The sequence below is a fragment of the Leguminivora glycinivorella genome, chromosome 2, assembly GCF_023078275.1.
Source record: "Leguminivora glycinivorella isolate SPB_JAAS2020 chromosome 2, LegGlyc_1.1, whole genome shotgun sequence".
NCBI classification, from domain to species: domain Eukaryota; kingdom Metazoa; phylum Arthropoda; class Insecta; order Lepidoptera; family Tortricidae; genus Leguminivora; species Leguminivora glycinivorella.
This window is the reverse complement of record NC_062972.1, coordinates 22,942,679-22,957,481: the sequence shown is the minus strand read 5'-3', so window position 1 is coordinate 22,957,481 and position 14,803 is coordinate 22,942,679. Positions and strand designations below refer to the sequence as shown.

General features: G+C 37.4%; 3 protein-coding genes across 6 annotated transcripts in view; 2 read left to right on the top strand and 1 right to left on the bottom strand.

Moving 5' to 3' along the window:
• Positions 1 to 6,355, top strand: part of LOC125236837 (probable 2-oxoglutarate dehydrogenase E1 component DHKTD1 homolog, mitochondrial) — a 63,213-nt gene extending 56,858 nt beyond the window's left edge. For all 3 annotated transcript variants that reach the window (XM_048143777.1, XM_048143790.1, XM_048143784.1), the window contains 3 exons: positions 250 to 438; positions 3,059 to 3,144; positions 5,374 to 6,355. In XM_048143777.1, the coding sequence (XP_047999734.1) occupies positions 250 to 438; positions 3,059 to 3,144; positions 5,374 to 5,484 (386 nt within the window). In that variant the 3' untranslated portion in view covers positions 5,485 to 6,355. The remainder of the gene's footprint in view (positions 1 to 249; positions 439 to 3,058; positions 3,145 to 5,373) is intronic.
• A 906-nt stretch (positions 6,356 to 7,261) lies between these two features.
• Positions 7,262 to 7,659, bottom strand: LOC125234775 (small lysine-rich protein 1). Its single transcript, XM_048141175.1, is given in 2 exon segments — positions 7,262 to 7,629; positions 7,632 to 7,659. Coding segments are annotated over 2 exon segments (246 nt in total). The 3' UTR covers positions 7,262 to 7,411.
• A 505-nt stretch (positions 7,660 to 8,164) lies between these two features.
• Positions 8,165 to 14,035, top strand: LOC125235158 (heat shock protein 68-like). 2 transcript variants are annotated; one of them, XM_048141620.1, is made up of 9 exons: positions 8,165 to 8,312; positions 9,130 to 9,211; positions 9,699 to 9,887; positions 10,014 to 10,895; positions 10,985 to 11,254; positions 11,417 to 11,518; positions 11,734 to 11,961; positions 12,532 to 12,675; positions 13,695 to 14,035. In XM_048141620.1, exons 3-9 carry the CDS (start codon positions 9,717 to 9,719, stop codon positions 13,800 to 13,802), a joined length of 1,905 nt encoding a protein of 634 aa, XP_047997577.1. In that variant the 5' UTR covers positions 8,165 to 8,312; positions 9,130 to 9,211; positions 9,699 to 9,716; the 3' UTR covers positions 13,803 to 14,035. The 2 variants fall into 2 exon arrangements, with proteins under 2 accessions (XP_047997577.1, XP_047997571.1); XM_048141614.1 differs by lacking the exon at positions 9,130 to 9,211.
• Positions 14,036 to 14,803: the final 768 nt, after the last annotated feature.

The window sequence follows — 14,803 nt, the reverse complement described above, 5'->3', positions numbered from 1 at the left end:
ACACACAGCACTCACAACATCCGCGCACTGGTCCGAAGATAGATATTTTGGTTTGAACATTTGAATCACTGGTCCCCATGTCACAAAGCACAATATGTGCTTACAATACACATGTTACAATATGTGTACAAAGCGCGAGAACTTAAAGTGTTATATAACAATCAATGAAGTCGTGACTCACGTTACTTTTACGTGGATTCACCCACCGAGGGTTTTCAATGCTATAAATTTGGCAAAATGATATTTCAGGTGACTCATTAGCAGATCCCTTAAAAGTGAAACGGGTGATCTTAGTGAGCGGGAAACATTACTACGAGTTGCATAAGGAACGCGTGCGCGCCAAGATCGAAGATGTGGCCATCGTGAGGGTGGAGGCACTCAGCCCCTTCCCACTGCAGGCCCTGCAGGCCGAGCTAGATAAATATTCTAATGCTAGAAGTAAGTTCTTTCAACCACCCTATTTTGCCATAACAATATATCAAGTGAGTTTTTATGTGACAAAGTGTTAATTAATATCATTCACTAATAGTAGAGGAGATATAGCCTTGGGGGTCATAATAATTACCACAGAACCGAAGTTTGGTTTTTTTAGTTCTTTGTGTGTGTCTTTTTGACATACTAAAAATATAGTAAAATATATTTATGCAAAATGCGTTTTTTCGACCGCCAAAAGTTGTATGAAAAATTACTTTGGAAAAAAAATCCTAAAATTTAAAAATCGTCTCTGGTATCAACTTATGGGGAATCAGGCGGCAAATTTTAGAGCTAGCTGAGGACTGTTAAGGGTGCCTTTCCACCAGAGATGTGTTATGGATGCTTCTGATATCCACAATCAGCTTAGTCGAACCCGTTCCTACTAGCGCTACGCTTTGTGAACAGTGAACATGATTGGTGGATATCCACAGACCAACCCCTATAGACATCTATTACAAGACGACTCGCGGTTGCCAGCCTTCCTAGTATTTGCACTGATATAAGCGCGGGCGCTCGCCGTGCCCGATCAGTATCGACCAAGTAACAGACCCGAAAGCAGCGCGTGTTTTTCGCACTAAAAAATTGGAAAAGGGTATTTTGATGCCTTAAAGATGTCCACCTGTAGTGTGAAATGGTGTGGAAAGGTAACAAGAAGCTCAAATTTAAAAACAGACGGCATTACATTCCACAAATAAGTCATATTTATAATTTATTCAGAGCCGGCATAGGTCAACTTACATTGGCCACTTACGCGTCAGTAGAGGGACAGTCATACTTCTGTCCCTTTTCATCTGGCGCGACTGCCCGCCGTCCTTGAAACGGCCAATCACAGCGCGCTTAACACATTCCCCGCCCGCTCCTCGCACCCCAAACACTGGTGACTCGTATCGCGAACAAAATATACAAGATTGCTACTCTATAGGAGGTTCTCTGTGTGGATATCAAACACTATCACGTTGCGCATCTCTAGTGGAAAGGTACCCTAAAGGGGGTGTGTAATTATTGGTATAACTTTTTTTTGTATAGTAACATTTTATATAACAGCATTTGGTATATAATCAAAGGATATAATAACTCACTAGACATAATTAACATTTGGTATAACCACAAAACATATACTTTTATTTTTTATAATCATTATTTCGTATAACACTTATTTATAATAACCGTTATATGGTATAACTATCTATTGATATACGACTAGTATAATATAACTAGCAAACATTATAAAACAATTCATGAATTAATTTTATTCTTTTTTGAAGGGATCACAGTTCTAACCTAACCTAACCTACTTTTCTGATAGCAGTACATATGTTTAAGGGTCATAGTTCTAACCTAACCTAACCCATTTTTCTGGTAGCAGTGCGTTGTGTGTAGGGGTCACAGTTCTAACCTAATCCACTTTTCTGGTAAATGAAGGATCTAATTTATTGTACATTTTTTTTATTCTATTTGTGCTTTAGAAAGAATTTGTGTTATACCATTTATTTATTATCGAAAATAAGCATTATACTCAAAGTATGTTATAATAAATGTTATTCGAAAAAAATATCGTTATATTAAATAAGAATTATACAATTTGTTAGTATATTATTTGTTATTATATGATTCAATAATTATATCATCAAATGATCGTTATAACGACTAAAAATATATAAAAAAAAGTTATATTGATCGATACGCACCCCCCTAAAGGGCCAGCAACGCGCATGTGGAGGCTCTAGATTGGCAGGCGTCATAGGCTACCGTAACTGTTAATCACCAGGCGGATCGTACCCGTATTTACCATGGTGTGGGAATATATGAAAAAAATTACATTGCTGAAATTTATGTTTTAATTACTTCCTTTCATCAAATTTATGATTTTTATCATTTTTTATTTTACCAAAATAGTGAAAAATATTTATATTTTTGCTAAACATCAACGCTATAAAAAAATTTGCCGCCTAATTCCCCACAAGTTGATACCAGAGACGATTTTTAAATTTTAGGATTTTTTTTCCATAGTAATTTTTCATACAACTTTTGGCGGTCGAAAAAACGCATTTTGCATAAATATATTTTACTATATTTTTAGTATGTCAAAAAGACACACACAAAGAACTAAAAAAACCAAACTTCGGTTCTGTGGGAATTATTATGACCCCCCCCATACAAATTCTCATTCCACTCCTCTACTATAATCGTAGTTTACATTACAAGAAAAAGAAAACATTTCGCTCGTGTAGAGTTAGTAAACTTACCCGACGCTATTAGCTGATCAACACAACACTGGCCCCGTAGCCGAATATCATTTCTACGACGCGAAACGAAAACGAAACGCCGCGAAAGGTAGTCTGGCTCTGTCGCGCCAATACACGAGTGCGATAGCGATAGATATCTACGAGCGTTTCGTTTCGTGAGCGTTTGTGCATTTGGCTACGCACGCTGAACGGAAACTTTCAGATAAATAGAGTTTTTCTGAGCTACATATAAATAGATATATTATGTCTGTCTTTTACGACTATCTGTCTTTTTTGTCTTTTGTCTTTTACATCGATAAAGCTACCATCGGTGATTTATTTGTGTTTTTCTTTTTTAGAATTCATATGGAGTCAAGAAGAACATAGAAATATGGGAGCCTGGACCTTCGTCAAACCTCGTTTTGAAAATTTATTAGGAAGAAAGGTGGGTAACAAGCCTCGTCAATAAACCATTTTTTTTATTATTTCCTTCCACACACACTCTTAACATGTAGGTACAATCCGTATGAATTTTATTGTGATTTAAAGAAATGTATGCGTCTCTTGACCAGATATATATTGCGCGGTAGGTGATATTAGATTGCTGATGATTACATTTGATGACTTTATTTGACATTAGAACTTATTTCAAGTCAAAAGGTTAGTCTCTTGGACTGGACTCCAACTAGATTAAACTTAGTTTATTGCACCTATTCAATATCTGCCTATATGCAAGCCAAAAAGTTCTTGAGTCCATTGACTAAATAGGCAGACAGTGACATAAAGTGTAATTAGTTAATTTTAATTTAGGTTCCGATTTTCATCTTTTTTAAATACGAAACCCTAAAAATGTTTTCGCATTTTATATGCATGCTGTCCCTGTTTCCGTAACGACATTCAAGCGCTCTCATATTTACACGCGGGGTCAGTGAGGTGAATACATTGGCCTGGTTGAACGTATATAAGAATAAGAACGGTAAGATAACGAATATAAATTTGAAGTAAATGGCTACCTTTTGACATCAATACTTAGTTTGTGCACAGTTCTGATTTCTGAAGCGCTGGTGACCTAGCGGTAAGAGCAATATCGAAATTCTAAAATCGCCCATCTGGAAAAAGAATCTACCGATCAAGACAACTAGCCAAGTACCTACAGAGAATCTATAATCACTGGTTAACTACTAAACGAATTGAAAATCTTGATGTGAATTTTATAAAACTCGTATTTGCCGGGTCAATGCTCAATTTGCGCTGACTCGCTCAACTAAAGCAGTTTCTGATCTAAACTTGCAGACGTCCGCATAGTATTTTAAATTAACTTCATTGTTATACAACTTTCAACATTTATCGAAGAAATTTCATTAAACGGAGCTTATTAACTGTAGACAAGGCTCTACCCGAGCTCTACTCTAATATATTATTAGATGAATAGCTAATAACTAGTGACTTGGGTCTCAAATTCTGCTGAATTTTCCTCAAGCCAAGGAAATGCGACATACGAGTTATGAATATTTAACAATAAAATGAAAATAAATTCAAATAAGGAGGCCAATAAACGTCGTACTGATGGTTGTATCCGTAGGATCAAAAGAAAAAATGTCTTAGATCTCTATTAAAGTAGGTACTCAACTCGGAGGAAATAGAACTGGAGTAGCCTTTCAGTTACTTACCCCTCTGCCCAAAAACTTGAACAAATGTTCAGAAAGTCACGTAAATACAAATTCACAATCGATTTATTGTCATTCACAAAATCGCTTCTCCACGGATCACTGGTAATTAAATATGCCCGAATATGCCATGAGCACGTGTAAAAAACACTCAGCCACCTCAAGCATATAAAAATAAAGTATAAAGTTCCATATTTACGCAATTTTACTCATTATTTGTTGTTCTAATATATTTTAGATAAACATATTTTCGTCATATGTCAGATTAATGACATTTATCCAATTACATAGAATCGATTTATAACTCGTTTGCAGAAATAAATACTTTTTCGAACGGGACGTACGGTAGAGTTTTTATTTACGAGGCTTGATTTTAAGATTATGTAAGAATCAACTTAATTTTAATTATAATAGAGTTTATAATAATATTGACGAGGATGATATGCCATATGTTTGAGTGCATCCTATTGAGCATGTGTTCTTTTTTTGTCAAAATGTGCGTGTGTACTGACACGTATTTTTGGCATGTGTTATTTCCTCACCCCCCGCGAAATTCGGCAGACTTTTTTGTAAGCAAATGCAACATGAAGGCGCCTCCAGTTTATTTTGCCTCCGAGGTACTCAAGGCCAAAAGCGATGGCAATAATGCGTGTGTCTCATGCACCTATCAATATCAATTTGTTTATGCACAACATAAGGTTTCAATGGGTCGGACCTTCTTGTCCCATTTTGTCAACGGAGGGATATTTTGCGTCCTCAGGATCTCTTTAGTCATCTAACCGTTTAAAGGTGTCCAACCACGTGGCTCTAGATACTGGAACCACGTGAGTAGATCATAGTACCTACTAACCCCCTTATTCATAAACGTTCACTAAAGTTATCAAGCCGATAAAGTTCGCTTGTCCCTTTCGTATTGGTGTGATAGAAAGGGACTAAGGAACTTTATCGGCTTGATAAATTTAGGGAACGTTTATGAATAAGGGGGTAAGTATTTTATTTATTTTCAGTTGGTATACGCGGGCCGAGCAGAGGCTCCAACGCCTGCCGTGGGCGCAGGCGTGCTGCACCGAAGAGAAGTGGAACATATCCTCAAAGAACCGCTATACAACATCAAGTGATGCACCCCGATTCAATCACGAGTTCTATCGAAAGATGCTAATGAGGAGGCAAATTGACATTTAAAAAAAAAATCTACGGCAAAACATGCTTCAGCTGCATTGGCTGTCTCTCCTAATACCTCTGCCACACACTCGACGAGCGGCATGGGAAGTAGGCAGAGGCATAGTGTGGCCGCGCTACTCACGCCGCTCGTCATGCCCACCGCTCACTATTTTGTCGGTTTTTTGGCCCGAGTCAAAGGGCTGGCAACAACCTAGTGCGATAAGGCCCCCCACAGACGGGAGACAAAACTGTTTTGTCTCCGTCGCTGTCGCTCGGTCTATGGGCTAGTATGAAGGTGCACACACGAGGCGACGCAACTTTTCATACAAATACGAAAGTCGCCGAGCAACTGTTGCCTCCGTGTGCGCGGAGCCTAATCGCGCGAGTAGGGCAGTGTGTGGCCAGAGAGGGCATCATCGCCGCAGCGCGGGGGGGCTATAGTGTGGCGGAGGTATTACACTGAAGTGTGCCTCCTCATTGTGGTATCTGGTGTTTATATTAGCCACTCAGATAGTTACATACTCGTAAAATCTAATTTGTTTTACAATTACATGTAACGGACAGGAATTTATAAAATGTGCATTTATTTTTTATACACGTTGTTTTTATTACTAAAATATTATTTTATGGTGCTTTAAGGTCATTTCGATCAATATCCTGGTTAATAAGAAGGTTGATAACTAATTAATAATTTTGACCAAGTTTCTATAAATTATCTGTGAGTCTACTAAACTCATTGTGTAATTACTTCAAATCACCCCTTTGTTAAATTATAGTTATTATAATAAATTTGTTGTTATTATAATAAATTTAGTATTCAAATTATTACATTGGTACATTTGATTACAACCAGTCCCATACGTTTATACATACATATATTTCTAAAACTAGTATGTCATAGAGTCATACAATGGAAATCGAAGGCGCAATGCGATTAAGGGCCCATTTAGACGGTATGAGAACTCGCATACGAGTTTTATTACATTGCGGTATTTGATGACTGTGCCAACTTGTATGTAACCTCAACAGCCGGCAATGTAACTAAAATCGCATGCGAATTCGCACGCCGTCTAAATAAGAAGTTGCCGTAATAAGTAAGGCATTGAAGGCAAAAATACAGTACCTACCTAAATCAATCAACAGCTCCAAGAAAAAATAATGCAAAAGGCAACGGTTTGTGTGTGTATTATATTTATTAATAATAAGCTTTAGTTATTACAAAAAAAGTATTTAATCTGTATAGTGAGATCTTTCTCAGAAAACTTTAACTTTGTCAAACTTCACTACACTAATTTAGGGCCCTTCGAAAAAAGCTCACCGACAATCATATCAAAATCACACATTACCCACTTCTTGTTTCCCTGTCTGTCCGTCCGTTTTTAAAGTAAGCACTAGAAAGGCGGATGTATATTAATCACGCCAACTGAAAAAAAAATGTTTTATTACGGACTGCAGTAACTATTTTTTTTCTGCGCATTATATATTGTTGGATAGGTATTTAAAAATGAATAGGGTTTACTGTCATTTTTTAATACATTTTCGGAAATAATGTGGGTCAATCTTTTCATATGTTTAAAAAATATGAAAAAAATCACAAAAGTAGAACATTAAAAGCTGACTATTAAAATTAACATTATAGGTTCTTCCCTTTCGAAAAACTACGGAACCCTTTTCTTCGGTTTTTTTTTTAAATCGGGCGGATGGAACCCCCCTGGACTGCAGCAACTCCTGCACGTTATGGCACCCGTAGTAGACGTTATCCATCGTTGCGTCAGTCAACATATCCACGTTACATCTCCCCTTATACGTGCCGCTCTCACTTTACTGTCTTTACTACACTAATGTGGGTCAATCTTCGATAAAAGCTGACTATTATACTTAACATTACTTCTTCCCTTTCTTTTTCTTCTTATTAAAGTCCGGCGGATGGAACCCCCTGGCCTGCAGCAGCTCCTGCACGTTATGGCACCCGTAGTAAACATTGTCCATCGCAGCATCAGTCAACATATCCACGTTGCATCTCCCCTTAGACTTGCCTTTCTTGCCTCTCCCCCCACCTTTCTTAGCCTTCTTACTGTCTCCTTCATCCTTTTCCTTTTTTCTTTTTTCTTTCCTTTGCCTTTGCCTGCCATTGTTATGTTATGTTCAGCCAGTATCTAGGCGGAATCGATTAAATATTGTTTAGAGTAAACGCCATGGTAACCGGTATGTTTATAGCGAGGAAAACCAGTCAATATCCGGCTGCGTTTGTTTACTACACATGTTGCGGTTAATTTAGGGCAATTTCTACAATTTAGTTGTCAAAAGCGGACCCCAGGCTCTCATGAGCCACGGCGAATGCCGGGATAACGCAAGGAGGATTATGATCTACATATTAATTTGAGGTACCATTTAACACACTTTAAACATAGGTATACATGCTAATACAATGCTAATAGGTATTTTCTTTTATTTCCATTAACTAAAACTTAAATTCAATCTGTAGGTATAGGTAGGTACTCCATACTAAAAACCTTTTTATAATTAACGACTTCATGGCATAGTTATTAATTATTAAATGAGGTCATATTATGATATTACGAAAGCTAATAGGACTCCTATATTGGCATGTTATTGACGCAGTCATTGTCAAAATCATGTAAAAATTTTAGGTGAATATCGGACAAAAATAATACAAGTCAGCCAAAAACAAAAAGCAATATGAAATAATCCACAATGGCTACATATTTCCGAAACCATTCCTAACATACAATATGCAGGTTTCACGTTTACAGCAGATGTGAAGGTAGGCCATTTTTTTCAAAGTTGTTCCACCCCATTAGGTATATTGGGATTTGGATTTTTTTTTGTGCTTTCCTAATAGAGTTTACACTATGGATTACACCTTGGATTACGTTTACCTCACCTACTTACCGTAGGTTGTATAAGCGAGAGTTGAATGCCTTACCTTGTACCTTAAGTATAAGTGGGAACTCCCGGTGTTGCCGGGAGATTTGACAGAAACCACAGAATATAGGTACAATCGAGTTCATAAATATGTGTACATGTCTTCACCTTAATAAGGTGAAAAAATGTACACATATTTATGAACTCTACTGTACTTACCGTTCTGCTTTTCCATGCAATTAATAGATACACAGTTGCTTCCATCTGCAAAACTTGAACTGACACATTTGAGCTGAAACATTTCTCGCGAATGAATTTTTAAAAAAACTAGTTATTTCATGAAATCTGAAAAATAATGTTGTTATGTTTGCTGCCTTCTTTTACTCGTACATAAATAAGACTTAAGCTTAACTTAAAAAGCATCTTCACGATAAAATTTGCCGAAGTGCCATAAATATCGAATACCGATGGAATACTAATTTAACTGGCCTACTTGTCGTGGAATCTGACACCGAAAGCCCTTAAATTTATTGTTCTATAACATTTTTTATACTATAGTGACTATATTTACTCTAATAAAACTTAAATTTTTTTATAACGTTCCATGTCTTTTAGTCGAAAATTTCACTTCGTTTTGCTAAACATGTCGAGCGATTTTCGACTAAAAGTACCAACGTAAGATTTTATAGTAAGTGAATGTATTGTTATTTTTCAAGCGAAATCTTCCGAGATACTCTGTGACAGGGTGTATCATATCGCACGACAGATGTAGTTATATTCCACCACTTAACTCAGGCGGTAGGTACCTAATTTATTCATAGTAGGTGGTTGGACTGGTTGGTTATAGTTTTGGATTTTAATAGTTCTGGAATTAATAATTATTCCTGATAAAACTAAAATATAGGACACCACACACCAGTCCTACGTATTGAGTAAATTTATATGCTCTTCAATACAACTAGGGAACAAATCAAATTATTTTATTGAATATTTTTTGATTTGTATATTTTTTCAAGTAGTCACACCCTTACTATATATAAATTATAAATTGAAATACACGAAAGCCACCCCCAGCCCGCCACGCCCCGCCCGGCTCGGCCACCAGTGGGCCTTGTCGTTTTTTCTTCCGTGTATGATATCTATTTCAATTTATAATGCTCTTGAATGATTTGGACAACAACGGATGAAAATGCAAGCTTGTACCTACTATGTAGCATTGCAGTTGAATTATGATATGTCACAGATATTTCAATGATGTCTCCTATCTTTTCATTCTTCCTTCCAGTGACATTCACTAATAAAAATGAGCATCCCAGCGGTGGGAATTGACCTCGGCACGACGTATTCGTGCGTGGGCGTCTTCCAAAACAGCAGGGTAGAGATCATAGCCAATGATCACGGCAACAGAACCACTCCGTCTTACGTCGCCTTTAACGAGAATGAACGGTTGATTGGAGATGCTGCTAAGAATCAGGTACAATTTGAATGGTAACATTGTTAACGTCTCTACTATTAGTACCTATGTCTATTAAATTAGGTAATTGTTACAAAAGTATGTATTCATAGACAATCCTATTCTAATATATGACTTGTCTTTAAGGCAGCAACGAACCCAAAAAACACGGTTTTTGATGCAAAACGATTAATTGGAAGAAAATTTGACGATCCCTTTGTCCAAAATGACCTTAAAAATTGGCCATTCGAAGTCGTTTCAGAAGGCGGCAAGCCAAAAATAGTCGTTGAATACAAAAAAGAAAAAAAGAAGTTCACCCCAGAAGAAATATCCTCGATGGTGCTGACAAAAATGAAAGAAACAGCTGAAACTTATTTAGGTGGGACTGTAAAAAATGCAGTTATAACGGTCCCTGCTTATTTCAATGATTCTCAACGCCAAGCTACAAAAGATGCTGGGACAATTTCTGGACTACATGTTCTTAGAATCATCAACGAGCCAACCGCTGCCGCCCTCGCTTATGGCTTGGATAAAAATCTAAAAGGTGACAAGAATGTTCTCATATTTGATCTTGGTGGTGGAACATTTGATGTTTCAATTCTCACTATAGCCGAGGGATCGCTTTTTGAAGTCCGCTCCACATCTGGAGACACACATTTAGGAGGTGAAGACTTTGATAGTCGAATGGTTGATCATTTTGCGCAAGAATTCGAAAAGAAGTACAAGAAAAATTTAAGAGACAACCCTAAATCAGTAAGAAGATTACGCACAGCCTGTGAACGAGCTAAAAGAACACTTTCAACTAGCACTGAAGCTAACTTGGAGGTCGATGCTTTGTTCGAAGGTATAGATTTCTATTCAAAGATCACAAGAGCACGTTTCGAAGAGCTGAACTCTGATCTATTTCGAGCTACTCTAGCGCCGGTTGAGAAAGCATTAAAAGACGCTAAATTAAACACAAGAGAAATTCACGATGTCGTGTGTGTAGGAGGTTCGACGCGAATTCCTAAGATACAAAGACTGTTGCAGGTAAGTACTCGTTATACTTAACATACCTACCTACATGATTAACATGCTCGTGACTTTTTAAACTAAGTTATAAATTTTGCCCATTTCAGGAGTTTTTCGGGGGTAAAACCTTAAACCTTAATATAAATCCCGACGAAGCAGTCGCGTACGGTGCTGCTGTCCAGGCCGCTATTGTCACAGGATCCAAAGACGAGCGTATAGCTGACGTCCTGCTGGTGGATGTAATACCGCTGTCTCTTGGCATCGAGACTGCTGGAGGCGTCATGACAAAGCTAGTTGACAGGAACACCAGAATCCCAATAGAGCAGAAGCAAATATTTACGACTTATGCTGATAATCAACCAGCAGTCACTATACAGGTAAAATAATTTGAAATAGTTAATCGGACATATTGACCGGGATATAGACCGTGATTACCTTATAATATAAGTCTAATGAAAATAACCGTGAATCGTTCAAAACTCTTATAGTTAATCGGATTATACAATTAGCATCCTACTTAATCAAATTATCATTTGCAGATATACGAAGGCGAAAGGGCACTGACGAAGGATAACAATTTGCTAGGGACATTTAATCTGTCGGGTATACCTCCTGCGCCAAGAGGTGTGCCTCAGATTGAAGTAAGTCTCAATATAAATGCTTATTATACCTTTTTAGTACTTATGCCTATGCATTGAGGTAGAACTAATTCGAAGCTGCGATGGCTATACTGTAATATTAAGAGAGCCGCTGTTGTATCAATATTGATTAGCTTATAAGTAGCTGTAGATAAAGAAGTACCTATACCTAAACGAAAGGTCAATCTCTGGTCACTAATATTGTGTCTATTATTCAGGTGTCTTTTGACATTGACGCGAACGGTATCCTAACCGTCAAGGCACAGGACCGAAGCACAGGTCGTTCGGAGAACATCACCATATCGAACGACAAAGGTCGCCTGTCCAAGAAGGACATAGAGAAGATGCTAAATGACGCTGAGAAGTACAAGAAGGAAGACGAAGCTGTGAGAAAACGAGTGGAGTTGAAGAATCAGCTTGAGGCGTATGCTTTTGGGTGCAAAGCGGTTAGATATTTTTTTTAGTTTTATACCTATGTACGAGGTATTTACTTACACTAGTTACCGATAAATATTATATATTGTATATATATTGAGTGCCTAATTTACATATGTTATTGCGCGACGTAGATATCTAAATACCCACTTTATTAAAAAGAATAAATTAAAAGTTCCGAGCTGCATTACTAATCACAAATCTCGGAGCTCGTTGAATTCCCGATAACCAAATTTGAATATCAATATTCAATCAGAGACAGAGTTCCGAGCAATCGTAAATATGCGATATTTGAAAATGAATTAAACACGAATTCAAAGGGGATTCATGGAAAACTTAAGTGATGCATACCTACCATACCTGCTCAATGGTAAATTATTTAGGTAGCTAGTAGGTGCCTATTTTAATTAAAAATTGTAAGGAAGTACCTAATTAGCTACCTACCTATTACGTTGCGTGCACCGTGGAAGTTTTAACCGCAAGACGCGACTTTGTACCAATGGCTTGCTGCATTTGACGAATGATTATGAATTTCATTTGATGATTTAAAATATAAAATAACTTAATTGTTGTTCATATAGGCAGTAGCAAATGCAGGCGATCGTCTCACAGCAGATGAAAAGTCAGCCGTGGAAAGAGAGTGTACAAACCAACTGCAATGGCTCGAACAGCATCCGGACGCGTCCAAGGCAGATCTAGAAGCTCACTTGAAGCAGGCTGAGAAGGTAATTTTTAGGGTTCCGTACCAAAAAGGTACAAAAGGAACCCTTATGGCGCCGCTCTGTCCGTCTGTCTGTCTGTCTGTCCGTCTGTCACATTATTAAATATTTCGAGAACTACTTATGCAATCGCTTTGAAATTTGGAATACTTATGAACATCGTTAACCTCTACAAATTGAAAGTTTTTTTCATTTATTAATATTAATTACAGAAAATGGCCAAAATGAAGAGGGGGGGGCAACTGTAAATTTCAAGTAACTAGGTCAAGCGGGGTATCGTTAGAAAGAGCTCAAACTGTACATATCAAAACTATTTTTTATAATTTTTTGTTTGTGGAAAAAAAAATGATTTTTGAAGGACTTCCCCCACTTTTATCCCCGAAGTTTACCAACATAAATTTATGAAAAATTCACCAATCATGGCTATTACATATAATTAATATTATAGTCTTGATATTATTTGGACGTTGACTAACAATAAAATTGTGTATTAAAATATTACTTGTTATGTGGGAAATTGAGTCTTGAGGGATTTAGTCAAGTCTGTAGAGTTCTATGAATAACATTTTGGTGATTCAACTATTGAAAGTTTGTACGGAACCCTCGGTGAGCGAGTCCGACTCGCACTTGACCGGTTTTTTTATAGCCTATATGGATGTATCCCACTGGCTCGAAATTCAAAATTTGGCCCTCGGCCATGCGCGGATCCAGGGTCTTCCCGGAACACGTGACCTCCACTCTACTACTCTGAGTACGAAGCTGAGTCCGCCCTTGCCCCTAAGTGCGTTTTCACACTATCCGATCCGATATCGGATGTCGGAAGGATTTCAAAGGCAAAAATTAAAGATGGCGGCTTAAATGTATGAGATATCGGTCCTACATCCGATATCGCATCGGATAATGTGAAAACGCACTAAGTCGTCCTACCATGCCCTTAGGCGTGAAGATAGCCCTGTCCCCTATGTGATGTCCCCTGTTATATGATGTTATGTACGCTGATGTTTGATACTTGTTTCGTTTGTAAGGTGTGCCAACCAGCCATGATGAAGCTACACGGAGCAGTGGGCGGCGGAGGCCCAAGCTGTGCCCGCAGACCCAGCGATGATGGGCCCAGAGTCACCGAGATCGACTGAGTATTATGATAGTCTGACGATGTCTGATGCTTATTCGTATTGTAAGGTGTGCCAATCAGCCATGATGAAGTTATACGAAGCAGTGGGTGGCGGAGGGCCGAATGTGGCCGTAGACTCAGCGATGATGGGCCCAGAGTCACCGAAATCGATTAAATATTGTAATAGTCAATTTGGACAATAAATTTGGGAATGTTACTTACAAACAAGAGTAAATGTCATTAATAAAAGTGTTATTCTTACCTTATAATTTATAATCCTTTCCTAGTAGCAAAGACATATATACCTCCGTATAGACAGATAAAGTCTAAGAAAAAAACGTACCTCAGTACCATACAGAAAAAGGTACGGTGACCTACTTAGTCGGTCCTAAAGTTCTGTCACAAATGCTTTAACTGATAAAATTGTATATAAAGGTTTTTATTCAATAAAAAATACATGATATCAAAACCTGTTTTATACTTATTAAAATGTGATATAAACGATCGAAAATGTAGATCGTGATTTTTAAGAATCCTTGATTACTTTGAGTTTGTCGATAGACGTCAGCACGCGGAAAAATAGACTTCGCAAAAGGAAGAAAAAAACATTGTTACATTAGCCAAATAAAATAATTATTTTTTTAGTATGAGTTCTCTGAATTTGGGCATATTGAATTACTGGTATTTCATTTTCCTAGAAATCTTTAAGTCTGCTAGTAACCTTTAGAACTTGGGTACTTTTCAGTAAAACGCTTAGATTTCACAATCATCAACGGGAATGTGCAACAAAACGTTGTACAGTAGCAATATTGTCCATTTAATTCACAAAAATCATATACAAACTTAAAGATAAAAGACCCAGCGTTTATATTAAGTATCATTAAAGCATATTAAGCCAACCAAAAATAAATAAAAAATAAAAACGTCCGGAAGAGGTCGCGTGTTTCTTGACTTGTTTTTTTTTACCAAATTTTCAGATGTTACAAGGAACCACGCGAAACTGCGACAGCAAAGTACTTTAAG